This window comes from Cnephaeus nilssonii (assembly GCF_951640355.1).
Source record: "Cnephaeus nilssonii genome assembly, chromosome: 18".
Taxonomy (NCBI): Eukaryota; Metazoa; Chordata; class Mammalia; order Chiroptera; family Vespertilionidae; genus Cnephaeus; species Cnephaeus nilssonii.
In genome coordinates, this window is record NC_137089.1 from 25,866,432 (window position 1) to 25,881,212 (window position 14,781).

Here is a 14,781-nt window from a genome sequence, read left to right on the forward strand (position 1 = left end):
TTAAGAATATTGAGCATTTTTGTCTTGGTGTTCTCTTTTTTCCTTTGTCTCTCATATATTTGTTTATAAACTATATACAGGGTGGTGAAACATAGGTTTACAGGTTTTTGTATAGAAAATAATACAATTATTAATGAATAATAATGCAAGCATAAACTCTGTGTTTCACATAAACCTACTTTTCCCCACCCCATATGTTTATGAAGCACCTTTTATCATGTAAAAAATTTCATTTCTCATATGGACATATAAGTCTACATTTTTTATGCTACTGTTTTATTTCTCTGAGGAGATAAATTTCAAATAAAAAGAAGATCATAAGCCTTTCCATGGAGGCACAAATATAAAGACATTTTAATGAACAATGAATAAACAAGTTAGACAGGAATAGAAGTTACGCAGGTCAGTGTCAGAAAATAATGCCAGAAAAATTCCATTGAAACTGATTTGTGAAGGCCTAAATGCTAGACTAATTAGTTTGGACATGGCTGTAAATACAAAGGAACTACTGAAATGTTTTGAATGGGGCAGTTTTATAATGAAAATGTGGTTTTTATAAAGATTAGTTTGCAAGACAGTGTGGAAAACTGAAATTCAGATCCAAGGAAACCAATACGCCAGCAACTATTGAACAGGCCCTATTCTAGGCACTGCAAGTCACCAGTGAGTAAAACACCATGGAGACCATTGAGGGATCACCTGCATGGAACATAAGTATGGGGACTCTAAAAGGTAAAATAAAGGCAGTAGGGATGGGTAGAAAAAGAAAAGATGGACATGAGAAAAATTAAGAATCAATATGGGAGTGAAGAAGGAAAACAGTCAAAGCCAATTTGGATATTGAGCCTGAGAGATGAGAGCATGGCGGTGATATCAGTAGACACGGGCAAATTAGAAGAGGAAACAAAAGATATGGGGTGGAGGGAGCAGTAGAAACAGGGATTTGTGTATTTGCTTGTGTTGCCTTACTAGATTCTAAGCAATCACAGACATCCCAGCAGACTAAAGTCAATTCATTAATCAGCCATTATTGAGAATGACATTTCAATCAATTACTAATTTATTTAACTGTATTCTCATTAAGCTCACATTTACCCAACTTGTCTTTATGTATATTATTCTTTTATTTTGAAAACCTTTATTGAGGAAGCACCTATTGTATCTCAGACCCTGTGCCAAGTGCTGGAGATACAGAAAAAAAATCGTATCTCACCCCTGATCTGTCCCATTACCTATGACACTGTGTGGTGGACACTGTGAAGTATGAAGGGAATTCCCTTCAGAGAATGAGATTAATCCTGACTGTTGAAGAGGGAGATAAGCAGGAAAGGCTGTACTGAGGAGATTCCTAGGTAGAGGAGGTGACTTAAAAGTTGAACCTACGTTAGGCATGGAGTTGAATAGAAGATAAAAATCCACATGAACTTTTGAGAACATTTTGCCTGAATAGAATGATAAATTTGTATTTTAGCTTATTTTCTTTTTCACTTACCTTAAGATATAAATTTATTCTGTGGAGCTCAGTGCAAGAGACATCATTTACTTCTTCCTGAGAGAGAATTAGGGAAAGTTTAGGGGTGGGTGAGTAGAGTGAGGTGTTTCCTTTCTTATGCTCCCACAATAGCTACGCTTCCAGCATTTGCCACAGTAATTATAGGCTTACATGTCCATCATCTCCAGAGGTTTTGATCTCATAACAAGGCCCTTATTCTCCCAATCAGTGTCTAATAATTATATGAGCAAAGAAACTTGTGTTTGCAAGTGGAAATAAAAGAAACACAAACCAAACTTAAACTAGTTAACCAAACAAACAAGCCAAGGAGAGAAGTAGACTCACGTAATAGGGAGGGACTCAAGCTGAGCCACGTTTCAGATTCAAGTGATGTGTTCAGGACTCAGTCTTCACCCCTTGGTTCTGCTTTTCTCTATAATGACTAATGTTCATGAAGGTTCGCCCTTTGTAGTGATTCAGATACTTCAATAATAGTCCATCCTTCCTGCCACCCGTGCAGAAAGAGCAAGTCTCCATTTTTTTTTTTAAGTTGTAACTGTTTGATTTACTGAGAAGACTTATCTACAAATTGAGACTTATTGGCTCTTATTGGGTCACACATCCAATGTTGGGCCCATTACTGTGACCAAGGTTCAAACCACATGCGTGGAGAATAAGCAAGTGTGGTTTCCTATGGGAAATTGTGATGCTTTTACCAGCAGCACAGGTAGAAGATACCAGATGGGCACAAGCCACAGATGCCCACTATGTACTCGATATGCAGTAGATCAGTAAGGGCACACTCGATGCAAGAAATTTCCCTATGAACTTTGCATCCATAATATCATTTAATCTTCAGGTAACTCCATGAGAAAAGTATAACTATCTCAATTTTCCAGGATAGGAAACTGAAGCACAGAGGAAAACTACTTAGTGTAAAATATAAGAGGTGTTACTGTGAATTAGTATGCTAGGACTGCCTCAACAAAATAGTACAAACTGGGTGGCTTAAACAACAAAAATGTATTGTCTTACAGATGTGGAACCTAGAAGTCCAAGGTCAAGGAGTTGGAAGATTTGGTCTCTCTTAGCTAGACCTCTCTCTTGGCTTGCAGATAGTTGCCTCCTCACTGTGTCCTCACATGGCCTTTTTAGGAATGTGTGCACACAGCCCTCATGTGTCCTTCTTTGTGTGTCCAAATTTGCTCTCATCCTAGGGACACCAGTCCGATTGAATTAGGACAGCCCTAACAGCCACATCTTAACTTGATCACCTCTTTAAAGGCCTTATCTTTAAATATAGTCACATTTTGAAGTACTGAGGGCTAGGGCTTCAACATATGAATTTGGGGGGAGAGGACACAATTTAGCTCATAATAGGCTACAAAACTGTTCTGTCCATTGCATGGAGCTTCCAGAGGGAGCTTGAATGAGTGTCCTGTCACTCATTCCAGTTGAATAAGCCTGCGGTTCTGAAGGCTGAGTCCTTGGCAAATGGCATCCTGGTTAAGAGCTGCTGCTGTCTTCTGCACAAGACTCTTCCTGGGACAGCCTTTCTCCCTAAAGGCATGCAGTTTCCTATGGTCTAAGATGAACTTGTTTTGAGGTGTTTTGTGTGTGTGTGTGTGTGTGTGTGTGTGTGTGTGGTTTGTTTGTTTGTTTGTTTGTTTTTGTAGTAATATCCTTATTGCAGGATCAGAATAAAGAATATTTTGTGAACATGTAAATATTTCTTTCTCTCCATAAGAAGCGTACGTTTATTGTTACTCTTAAAAACGTTTGGCCCAGGACTGGACCTCCCTTGTCCACAGATAAGCTGCCTCAGGGCAATGAAGGTGGAAAACTGAATGTCTGTAAATCATTCTTCATTTAGATCTTATGTGTGCTTGCTTTTTATCCTTTTATTAAAAGAAATATGAAGAAACCTGTCCCTTCCGTTCTCAAATGAGGAAAGAGGGCTGCGATGAAGTGTCACCACGGGTCTGTAATCCATCCACAGTGAACACCCACTGCTACCTCTGGGGGTCAGGGATCCATACTCACAGAAGCCTGGTTTTAAATTACAGATCACCTTCTCCTGTTGGCTCCCATTAACCAAGCGATCAATGCCAGTTCTGGTATAGGACCATATAGGCCATTGAAGAATCCCACCTTCAGGCAATCGGCAGGAGCAATGCAGGAAACACTGTTACTCAGCAATGCATTTGATAGGGAATAAAGGAAGTGAGAAATCTTGTTATTGATGTCTTCTACATGCAATTTTCACCACAAAGCTATTAAAATAAATCAAGGTACCATGTGTCTCAGAGTAAGGAAATAGCCTCAATTTGGCAGACTTTAGAATAGGTAAGTATTCTACTTATTTCTAGTTATAAAGCGAGACTTTGAGAGGTTAAATAGCACACCTGAGTTCACAAAGCTGGAAAGGGATATAATTAGGACTTGAATTCCGGATATATTAAGAGTGGAGCCCAAGGGCTTCATCAATATATCATTCCAGATTACCAGCAACTACCATCTTCTATGATTGACCAATGGAAATTTGTCTTCCTCCAACCACTCTGGTCATGGCAGTCTCTTGATACATTAGGAGTCCTCTCAGAAGAGAAAATGGAATTGTTTGTCATGATTTGTTTTCAAAGAACCTAGGTTTACTCCTCTGAATGTCTGCTCTTTCTTAGTGCTTACCTCTTTTTCATTGTATATAGCACAGCAATAGAGGCTCCAGATAAACAAGATAACAGAATTCTATGAAGGTGACTTCAGAAAACCCTATAGTCCCTTAAAAAGTAAGATTAATAAAATGATATTATGTTTACACAGAAGAATGTTCTTACCTTTTAGAGACACTTGCTGAAATATTTAAGGAAGGTTTGTCACGATGTCTATAATTTACTTTTTTTTAAATCAGTAAAAAATAAATATATAAAGCAAGGACAACATGTTAATTGTTAAATCTCAGTAATGGGTGTGTATTTATTTCTGTGTATCATATGTAAAAATGTTTATATTAAATATTATAGTAAGTATTTTTAAAAGTCAAGTAAAAAAAGTAAGTGATGAATATAGAATAAAGATTGAGATACTGAATACAAAGGGAAGTTTAAAAGAGATGGCATTTCGGGTGATGATGATGATGACAATAGTAATCCTATTGAAACAAGAACGGTCGAGTTTAGCAAGTGCCAGGCCCTGTGCTGAACACTCATCATGCATTGTCTCCTTTAGTCCACACCAGTCCTATGAAGTAGGATCATTTTCTCAATTTTATGAATAAAACTGAGACTCAGAGAAATGAAATGACCTGCTCCAGACCTGTCTTCACCAATTCAGTACAGTCCTGCCATAGGGAGCGCTGGGAGGCAGTGATGAGTTGAAAGAATCCAGGACGAATGGGGAAGCAGGTGTAGGCACAGAGAGGCTGATAAACTTGCTGAATGGAGACAAGACAACAGTAGCAGGCCCCAGGGAAGCCTGAATATTTCAGTGAAAAGATGAGGCTGTAATTGGGGAAGGAAAAGTACTGGGAGGTGGTCCACTTTAAGTCCATACTATTGTATCTGGTATACAGAAGAGGGCCGTGCAATAATCGATGATTATTGACATTTCCAACAACGAGGAAGCAATTGGCACATATGGAAAACAATGTAAGTAGGGATGGGAAGGATATCTTTTAAGCAGGAATCTAGCCTCATTAACAAAGGACACCATACTATCTACCTCATTCAGTTATAGGGCTGATCAGGGGACGGATTGCTAGCAACTTCTCCCCAGTTCAGTGGTTCTCAACCTTCCTAATGCCGCGACCCTTTAATACAGTTCCTCATGTTGTGGTGACCCCCAACCATAAAACTATTTTCATTGCTACTTCATAACTATAATTTTGCTACTGTTATGAATCATAATGTAAATATCTGTGTTTTCCTGATGGTCTTAGGCGACCCCTGTGAAAGGGGTTGCGACCCACAGGTTGAGAACCACTGTCAGGGGTCGCCTAAGATCAGCGGAAAACACAGATATTTACATTACGATTCATAACAGTAGCAAAATTACAGTTATGAAGTAGCAACGAAAATAATTTTATGGCTGGGGGTCACCACAACATGAAGAACTGTATTAAAGGGTCGTGGCATTAGGAAGGTTGAGAACCATCGCCCCAGTTCATAAGATTATTTTGATGGTGGGAAAAGAACAGCTTCCAGTGAGTTTTCTTTAGCATTTCTAAAGCCAATTCACTAATTTTTAATAATTACTTCCTTTGAGCAGGGGGTACTGACCTAGGTTCAGCTATTTCATTTCAAACTAGAATTTAATTTTAACATTTTGCTTGTTGGGGGGGAAAATATCCTACCTAAGAAAAATTGGTCAACTATGTGCTCTGCTGGAGAGATTATCACAGCACGCCGGTGGCCTGGAGGTGCCAAAACAGACCGTTTCTGTAAAATTGAAATTAGTTCATTTTAGCTTATGGCTTTTTACTTACATTTAAAATGGAAGTAGCTATTTTTAAAAGAAGGAAAGGAAGTCTAAATTGCTCTGCTAATCCAATGAAATATTGCCAAGAGGATAAAAGCAGACGGCTGTGAGCCATGCGGGGGATCCTCTCCAAAGCTTGTTCTTATACCTCTCCTCTGTTTTCATTAAAGCAAGTCCCAGAGATCAAATGAACCGCAGACCCATGCTGAAGGCAAGGGCACATGTAGTGTGCTTGCTTCATCTCTGCCAGCAGCCCGCTCACCTCTAGGCTGGGATGCGGGCACACAGGTCAGAAGAATAGTAATCCTATACTCACCCTCCCAGGTCTCCCATCAGGAGCCATCAGGGAGCAGCAGATGACTAAGGCACTCATCTAATTGCCTCCAGTTAGGTACTTGCTTGAAAATGAATAGGGGAGCTCACATGAAAGGGGGAGACGGATCAGAAATAATAATGGCACCAATAATTCACATCCCTGTGGTTTTACGATTCACAAAATGCCTCATATACACACCTGCCTTTGATCTTGCCTTTGGGTGAGCATCTTCGGTCCATTATACAGAATAGCAATCCCAAACCCAGAGATGTTAAGACAGGAATTTGTTCCCAATAATACAGTTTGTTCAAAACATGGATTTTGATAACAAATGCTCCAATTCAAATCCCAGCTTTATTACTTAGGAGCTATGTGACCCTGGGAAATTACTTAACCTTTCTCTGACCCCATTTTGTCATCTGTGAAATGGAGCTAAGAATAGTATCCATTGGAAAGGTTGTTGTGGAGATCAAATGACAGGATGCATGTCAAATACTAGGAACCTTCTGGCATATGGTATTCAGTAAATGCTATCATTACATTTATAAAACATTTGATGGCTCACAAAATATATTCAGTTCAACTGTATTTATTAAGCACCAGAGCCAAATACTGTGCTAAATTCTGGTGATGATAGAATAAATCATTCATGGACCCAGCCCACAGGTCATAGGGCTAGCGCAGATAAACGGACGCCCTCAGTATAAAGTGATATTTTAAACAATGAAGATAATTAGAGAATTCAGCCTGTCCTGAAAGTGTTAGAAAGGGCTTTCTAGAGAAACATACATTTCTGACTTGACCTTTAAAAAATCCTCTGGGGAAAAAAAAAGTATTATTTTTGTTCAGTCGACAAATGAGTGAAACAAGCCTCAAAAAAGGTCGAGGACTTCCCAAGTTCCCTCATTGGTGAATGGTGAAGCCAGGTCTCAGTTAGAGAAACTACCTCAAGGGCATGTTCCCTGTGAACTGTCATTGAGACAATAAGCTGTGTGTTTTTCCTTCTGCACTAACTTTCTTGTTTAAAAGGGAAGCATCATTTTTTCTGCCTCTCCCCCTTTCTCTCAGAAAAATTTAGCACAGGGAAGTTCTCTAAAATCCACAATCTGCTAGCAGTCACAGAAGCCTAGACTGAGAGGGACAATTGTTTACCTGTAGGGATCTGGAGAGGCAGAGATTTGCATTCTGTTGAATCATAGTTCTACCACTCACAAGCTCTATGACAGTAGGCAAGCAACTTAACCTTGCTGAGCCTCAGTTTTTCCACTCATGAAATGGGGCAATAATAATCCTCACCTTCTGGAATTTCCATGATGATTACATTAGCACAGTGCTTGGCACACATTGTAATTGCTCAATAAACTTTCACTATGAACTGTAGAGAAATGCCTCTTAGTCCATCCACTTCACCCCTCTGTTCTGATCACACAAATCATCTGCCCATTCTATTTTGAAAGCCTTTCCCAGGAGAGTCAAGAGCTTCGTGTGTGAAATGTTCCAACGCTTGACCAATGGTGCTACCTGGAAATTCAACTCTTCCATACATTGCTTGTGCTTGCGTCTATAATATTAACTTTCTTCTCTCAGGAAAATAAAAAAGAGGATGGCTGGCCATGCTTTTTCTGGATAAATAAATGAACATCTCAACCTCTCTCTCTCTCTCTCTCTCTCTCTCTCTCTCTCTCTCTCTCTCTCTCTCTCTCGTCTAATCCCAAGAACTTAATTGTTGTCTTTAGAAGTCCTTTATTCACTTCCTTCCACTGGTGATGGACAGGACTCCTCATGTCCTGAGATTGGTGTGATGATAATGCAGGTAGCTGGTCATAATATTGTGTGTGTTGTGCTCTTTGTTTTCAAAGCATGTTCACATGCCTCACTTGTTGATCCTAAAATAACTAAAAGGTAAGGAAGGCAGGTATTATCCCCATGTTAAGGATGAGGAAACTTAAGTATAAAGGAGAAAATAAAATAGCCACAACTGCTAAGCACTGATTAGGTCCCAGGTCTTTTATGCATATTATCTTATTTAAATTTCTTAAGAGCCCTCTCTAATAAGTGTTAGCAGTTCATTTTGCCAGAGAGGAAAATGAGACCCAGAAAAGGAAGTCAGGCACCCAACTTTCTCCAGACAATAAAGCCAAATTTCAAGTCCAGATCTGTCATACTCCAAAGCCAATAAGCTCAATCATGAACTTTTAAAAATCTGCTCAACCCATCGGTGACTGCCATGACATTAAAATCCAGAAGTCCTGATTCACAGACCAGGGCACCTTTCATTAAACCACTCATTCAGTCCTTCTTGACTGGGTGAGGTACGGGAGCTGGACCCACCTGTGATCAGGTAGTCGCTGCTCACACAGACTGCTCTGCAGCTGTCCCAGTCTTCGCTAGTCTTCTGTTCATAGCTTCCTGGTCCATGCCTATGGGTTTCCAAGCATGCAGTCGGAGAGTAATAAACTGATGTGTATATAATATATTTCTATAATTTTAAAATAACAATTTATATTACTTTACAAGTAATATTTATATAATATATTTCTATTATACATGTCATACAAAACATATAATTATACATATAACATATCAACATATATAAGTTTATAGAAGGAGAGATATACATCTATCTACTGCATATATTTAATGTATATACATGTAAATGTTTCCAGAGATTGCCAGATTCTCCAGCAAGAATATAGATTTGTCAGGCCAAACAAGCTTCTCCAGGATTCACCAGTAGTATATTTCTTTAAACATAGATTTGGACATGGAGAAAAATGAAAGAGAAATGGTACTGGGAGTTTCTTCTCTTCCTGGGTGTCCAGTCTATTTATATCTCTATCTCTATCTCTCTATCTCTATCTCTATCTCTATCTCTATCTCTATCATTTCACATGGAGGTTGTAGGCAATCTCTGAGTGGAAGGATGAATTCCAACCATGTTCCCCTTATCCTGGGAATATGTGCTAATGTTGCTTCTTGAGCTGCTTCACTTGTTCATTTTCCATTTCACAAGGAGACGATGGTGAAAAAGGAGATCCAGGAGAGGAGGGAAAGCTTGGCAAAGTGGGACGCATGGGGCCAAAAGGTAAGTAAAATGGTATGAACTTGATGCTGTAATGTTAGAATTGCTCTTCTCTCTCCTGGACTTGCTCTAGGAATTAGCAGCTTTCATAATGCCTTTTGCTCTAAAGATACATGAAATGTATTTCAGATGTAAAGTTGCCATCAGAGAGTTCTTATGAGCTACCTGTCAACAAGACTCAGCCCCGTTTCTCAAATTTCATCCTTAGGATGCCTAGAGTGGGACGCTCTGGGAGCCCCAGGGAATAGCAATCTATATATATAAAAGGCTAATATGCAAAGTGTCCCCTCAGGAGTTCAACTGGGAGAGTGGGAGTTTGATCACTCGCTATGACATGCACTGACCACCAGGGGGCGGCACGGAACAAAGGAAGGCCCCGGCAGGCAGCCAGAAGGCCCTGATCTCCAGCCAGGCCTAGGGACCCTACCCGTGCATGAATTTCATGCACCGGGCCTCTAGTCTTTGATAATATCTAAGAAACTATGACTTTTGGAAACACAGCTATGTTCAAAGCTGTGTCTCCCCTTAGAAGCCACTGCTAAGCAACTTTCTTTGGCTGACCTAGAAATTAAGGAGGAAGATAAGAAGGAGAAGAAAAATCATTTGATCCTTTGATTTTCTCACCTTTTTCAAACATCTGGTGGACTATGGAAGGAATAGGAGGAAAGAAGATAATACAAAAGCTATTAGAGAATGTTTTTACTCACAAAACCAAAAGTAAGTCTCACCCAAACATGGCTTCTGGACTGTGACATGTGTCTTCAAGCACTGGGAATATTCCCTGCCAACTGTACAAAGTGGTGGCCCGAGACCACTGCTCTTTAAATCTTCATCATTTCAAGAGAAGAAAACACCCACAGGTCTTGAGACCTCAACTTGAGATTTCTGATTTAAAATACTTTTATACTATAAATATGTATAATATTCTATACATTTGTTGTACATTCCTTAAGATAGTCAAATCTGGTTGTAAAACAGAGAAGAAATAGAACCCCAAAGTGAAGCTGAAATTGATCTAGCAAGGCACAGAATTAGAATAAAATGCAAGAATTCTTCACTCAGCCCTTTATCTGGCCTTTAGATTAAACATCTTCTGCTGTAGTCCTTTCAGAAAGATTGCATCAGCAAGCATCTTAATATCATCAGGGTCAGGATTGTCATACCCACATTTTAATTTTAATACATCCATTATGATGCTATTAAAATAGTTAATACAAATATACCACAGGTAGGAGAATGCACTTTTTGGTATTTCCTTCAAGTGAATATCATAGATTAGCCACATCTTTAAAGGGAAGATAAAATGTTAGGATATAAAGATGACATGCTTTGCTTTTCAGGAGTTAAGGGAGAACTGGGTGATATGGGAGACCAAGGCAACATTGGCAAGACTGGGCCCATTGGCAAGAAGGGTAAGCCGCATCTTCCCATTCTCCAACAGCAATTTCAAGCGAGTTGAGCGTACCTTGATATATCTGAAAGGTTCTTTGGCATAAAAATGATCTCTCTCTCTTTTTTAAATATAAGTATTCTATTTATTCATATCTTGGTTGTTCAGTAGTAGAAAACAATTATTAATATAACTCAAGGAAGCAGAGGACAGGATAATTTTATTTCTTGAGTGGACTAATAATAATTCCGTGTCAGTCATCTATTAACAGGACAGAAACTTGAAATGTACACATATGAACATCTTTTGTTTTTAGTCTGATTCTGTACATAATTACTGCTTCAATACTACAAATACCTCTATTATAAAAATAGAGGTAACCTCCTCTTTATTACCTAAGTACCCTTTTCCTATCTTCTCATAAAGCCCCACATACATAGCAGGTTGTAATTGCTTCTGATCTTTAGTCATTCATACAGGCATTGTTCCACTTTGTTTGAAGATACAAACTAAATGAGACTCAAACTCTTATTGCAAGAAGCTCAGGTGATTTAAGAACATGGGACTTTTTCTGAAAGAATTATAATAATAACTCTATGACTACTCTAAGAATCATCTGGGAGAGTAGACAAGATTGACATGGAGAATTGACCTGTGTCTTGAAGGGCAGTAAGATGTTTATGGAAATGGAAAAAAGGCATTTGAGGGGGATACAAGAAATAGTTGTGCAAAGGTATAGGTCAGGGGAAACTCGGTACCTTGGGTAATAGAATTCCGCAGCCGTGTGTTACCCTCCAGCCTCCACACATGCTCGAGCAGCTGCGCAATTCAACATGTGTCTCACAGTGGCCAGCTGTGTGTTCCTGTGAGCAGGCTGATGGATGAGGTCTGAGCTAAGGTTGTGGCCTCTCTCCTGGCATCCTGCAGCACAGTACTTCTCTCCCTACTCTCTTCCAACCCATTCCTTTGAGAAATTTCCTTTGGTCTGTATTTGAGGGCAGGGATAGAGGGCAGTGCCACTGAAAGGAAATCGCTATGGTTAATTTTGATCCAGTATATTCATCCGAGGGTGAAATCCTCATAGCTGAGAAAGAGCTACATGGACTGCTCAGAGTTCATGAGTCCTGCTGCAGAAGGTGCCTGCCATGGGTTTACCACGAAGCTAATAAAGCTGTGGCTTCAGAGCCTCACACATGTTTGGGTCCTTCCCAAGACCCTGAGAGGATCCTTAGCAATAGGTGCACATGTCTTGGTAAAGTTGAAAAAGAAAAGATGTTAACCTCAACTGGTTAAAATACTACATCTCAAAGTTTTTAAAAACTAGTGCCCCCCTCCCAACAATTTTTTTAGACATATTGCCCCCTTTAAAAGCTTTTTACTAATTCCCCTTTACCCCACCCATCCCTCCCCCCGATGAAAGTTTAATACCACCCATGGGCTATCTATTTGCTATGGACCACGTGTAGAGTAAGAGTTCATTTCCTCTCAAGAGCTGACTGCTGCGTCCTTGAGGCGATGTTGTCCCCATTGAGAATGCGCAGGCTAAGATTACCGTTTCCTTTTGCTTCAACGTCTCTTAATCATATTTCTCATTGCATTAGGTGGTTTTTGGAGAGGATGCCAAGTATTTGGGAAGCTAGCTAAGAAGAACTTGAGTGAGAGAAATATTTAGTTTGAACTTACTTATGTAGTGTGCAGTTTCTTCCATGTACCACTAATAATTCTCTGAAGGGGGAGTACCCAAGAATACGCCTACCATTTACTGTCCGGATCTATCCAAAGTCATGATGAAAAAGTGTGAGGGCAGAGATTTAGATCATATATGAATGTGTCCTAGGCCATCCAATGCAAGAAATATGTGGATTGTGGGGAAAACACAAGTTTTGTAATGAATAGGGCCAGTCTGTAGAAAAATTTTCCAAATCTAACAGCTCATATATATGAAGAAGACTTTATAGAAGTATTCTTAAATTTGATTATTAATGATAGCAACAAAATTCATATTTATGCTATAGGCCATGAGAGAATTGCCTGCGTTAATCCTGATGCTAGTCATTCTTAACAGAAAAATTAATGCAATTACCCAAAATGACGCTTTTATTGTTATGGGAAACAAAAAGTACAGGTGTTGTGGGGGGAGAGGGAGGAGGATGGGAATTCCTTTGGAGTAAAGTCCGCACCATGGTCAAAACAGTTCTGCACAAAATCTACCCTTGTCACCTTCCTGCCCTCATCTCTCCCATCACCTCATCTGGCACATGGTAGGTGCTCAATAAACATTTATGAATAAATTTTTTTTAAAAGAATGACTAGCTGAATAAAAAGAAATGTCCAAAAGATATTTAAAGCCATTGAATAGGACTTTAGGGTTCATAATCTGGAGGAGAAGGGAACCACTGCAAGATAAACCATATATTCTATACTTACTGCTTTTCCTCTCAAATCATCACCAGTTCATTAATAAGGGAGCACTAAGAGACTCAGGGCCTGGAGCGGAAAGTTTCTCAAACTTTGCATTGGGCTGCCCAAGAAGGTTGGCCTTGGAAAATGCCACTCCTTTTTATTTCAAAAATGAAAATTTCCAGTTATAACTCCAGAAAAAAACATTTCACTAAGCATATTCTCATCATATTTAAAACATCTTATCCAACTAGGAATAGAGGGAAACACACTTAATATTTAAAGGAATGTCAACATCAACAACAATAAAAGACTATTTAAAAATTATACTCAATAATGAAATACTCAACACTTCTCTCCTGAAATTGGGAATGATGAGTATAGCCCTCATCACTAATTCTAATCAATATTATAGAAGTTCTAGCCAGAATAAAAATGCAAAAACAAGAGATAAGAATCATACCAACTGGAAATAAAGGAATAAAAGGATAATTATTTGCAGATGTCATGATTGCATGCTCAGAAAATACAAAAGAATCCACAGATTAGCTGTTTGTATTGTTGTTGTTTTTAGATAGCTTAACATACAAAAAATTTTTTATTTTTACATACCAGAAACAATTTTTAAATAAAATTTAAAAGGTGCCATTTATAACATCAAAGTTATCAAATATCTAGGAATAAATGTTAAAAGATGTGTAAGCCCTCCACAACAAATGCTATCTATAATAATAAAATCATAATATGCTAATTAGACCAAACGACCTTCCAGAAGAAGCTGGGGCTGTGAGGGAAGCCCGGGTCCTGGGTGATGGACGGAAGCCGGTGCTGGCAGCCAGGGGGAAGGAAGGCCTACTCTTGCATGAATTTTGTGCATCTGGCCTCTATTGTAATGATAATGAGAGAAATTAAAGAATATCTAAGGAAATGGAAGTAAAGCTACATTCACAGATTGGAAGACTCAATATCGTTAAGATGTTATTTCTCCCTAAATAGATCTATAGATTCAATGCTATCTCAGTTAACATTCCAGTAGTTCTCTTGAAATTTAATAAGCCAATGTATAATTTTTGTGAAACCTGGTCTGTGTGACTCAGTGGTTGAGCATCAACCCATAAACCAGGAGTCAAGGTTTGATCCCCAGCTGGCATGCAGGAGGCGGTCGAACAATGATTCTCTCTCATCATTGATGTTTTTATCTCTCTCTCCCTCTCCCTTCCTCTCTCTGAAATCAATAAAAACATATTTTTAAAAATAATTTAAAAATAAAATAAAATGTATGTGGAAATGAAAAGGACCAAGAATACCTAAAGAAAATCTTGAAAAAGAAAAACAAAGCTGGATGACTTAAATCACTGAATTTAAACATTTATTATAAAGTTACAGCTATGAAGCTAGTATTGATTTAATACAGAGACAAATAGATCAATGCAAAGGATTGGAGCATGCAGAAGCAGACTCCCACACTTGATTTATTCAAAGTTGACATTACAGTGGAAAGTGATGAACCTCCCAATAAATAGTGCTAGGTCAATTGGATATTCATGAATGCAGCCAAACATATGCAGCCCATAATGTATGAAAAAGAAGAATTATAGAGGCACAGAATTCATTTATTAATTAAA

The 14,781-nt window shown here is 38.8% G+C and overlaps 1 protein-coding gene across 8 annotated transcripts in view; it reads left to right on the forward strand.

Annotated features, from left to right (window-relative positions):
• COLEC10 (collectin subfamily member 10) overlaps positions 1 to 14,781 on the forward strand; it is a 379,304-nt gene that overhangs the window by 350,673 nt on the left and 13,850 nt on the right. For all 8 annotated transcript variants that reach the window (XM_079796041.1, XM_079796040.1, XM_079796044.1 and 5 more), the window contains 2 exons: positions 9,298 to 9,369; positions 10,707 to 10,778. In XM_079796041.1, the coding sequence (XP_079652167.1) occupies positions 9,298 to 9,369; positions 10,707 to 10,778 (144 nt within the window). The remainder of the gene's footprint in view (positions 1 to 9,297; positions 9,370 to 10,706; positions 10,779 to 14,781) is intronic.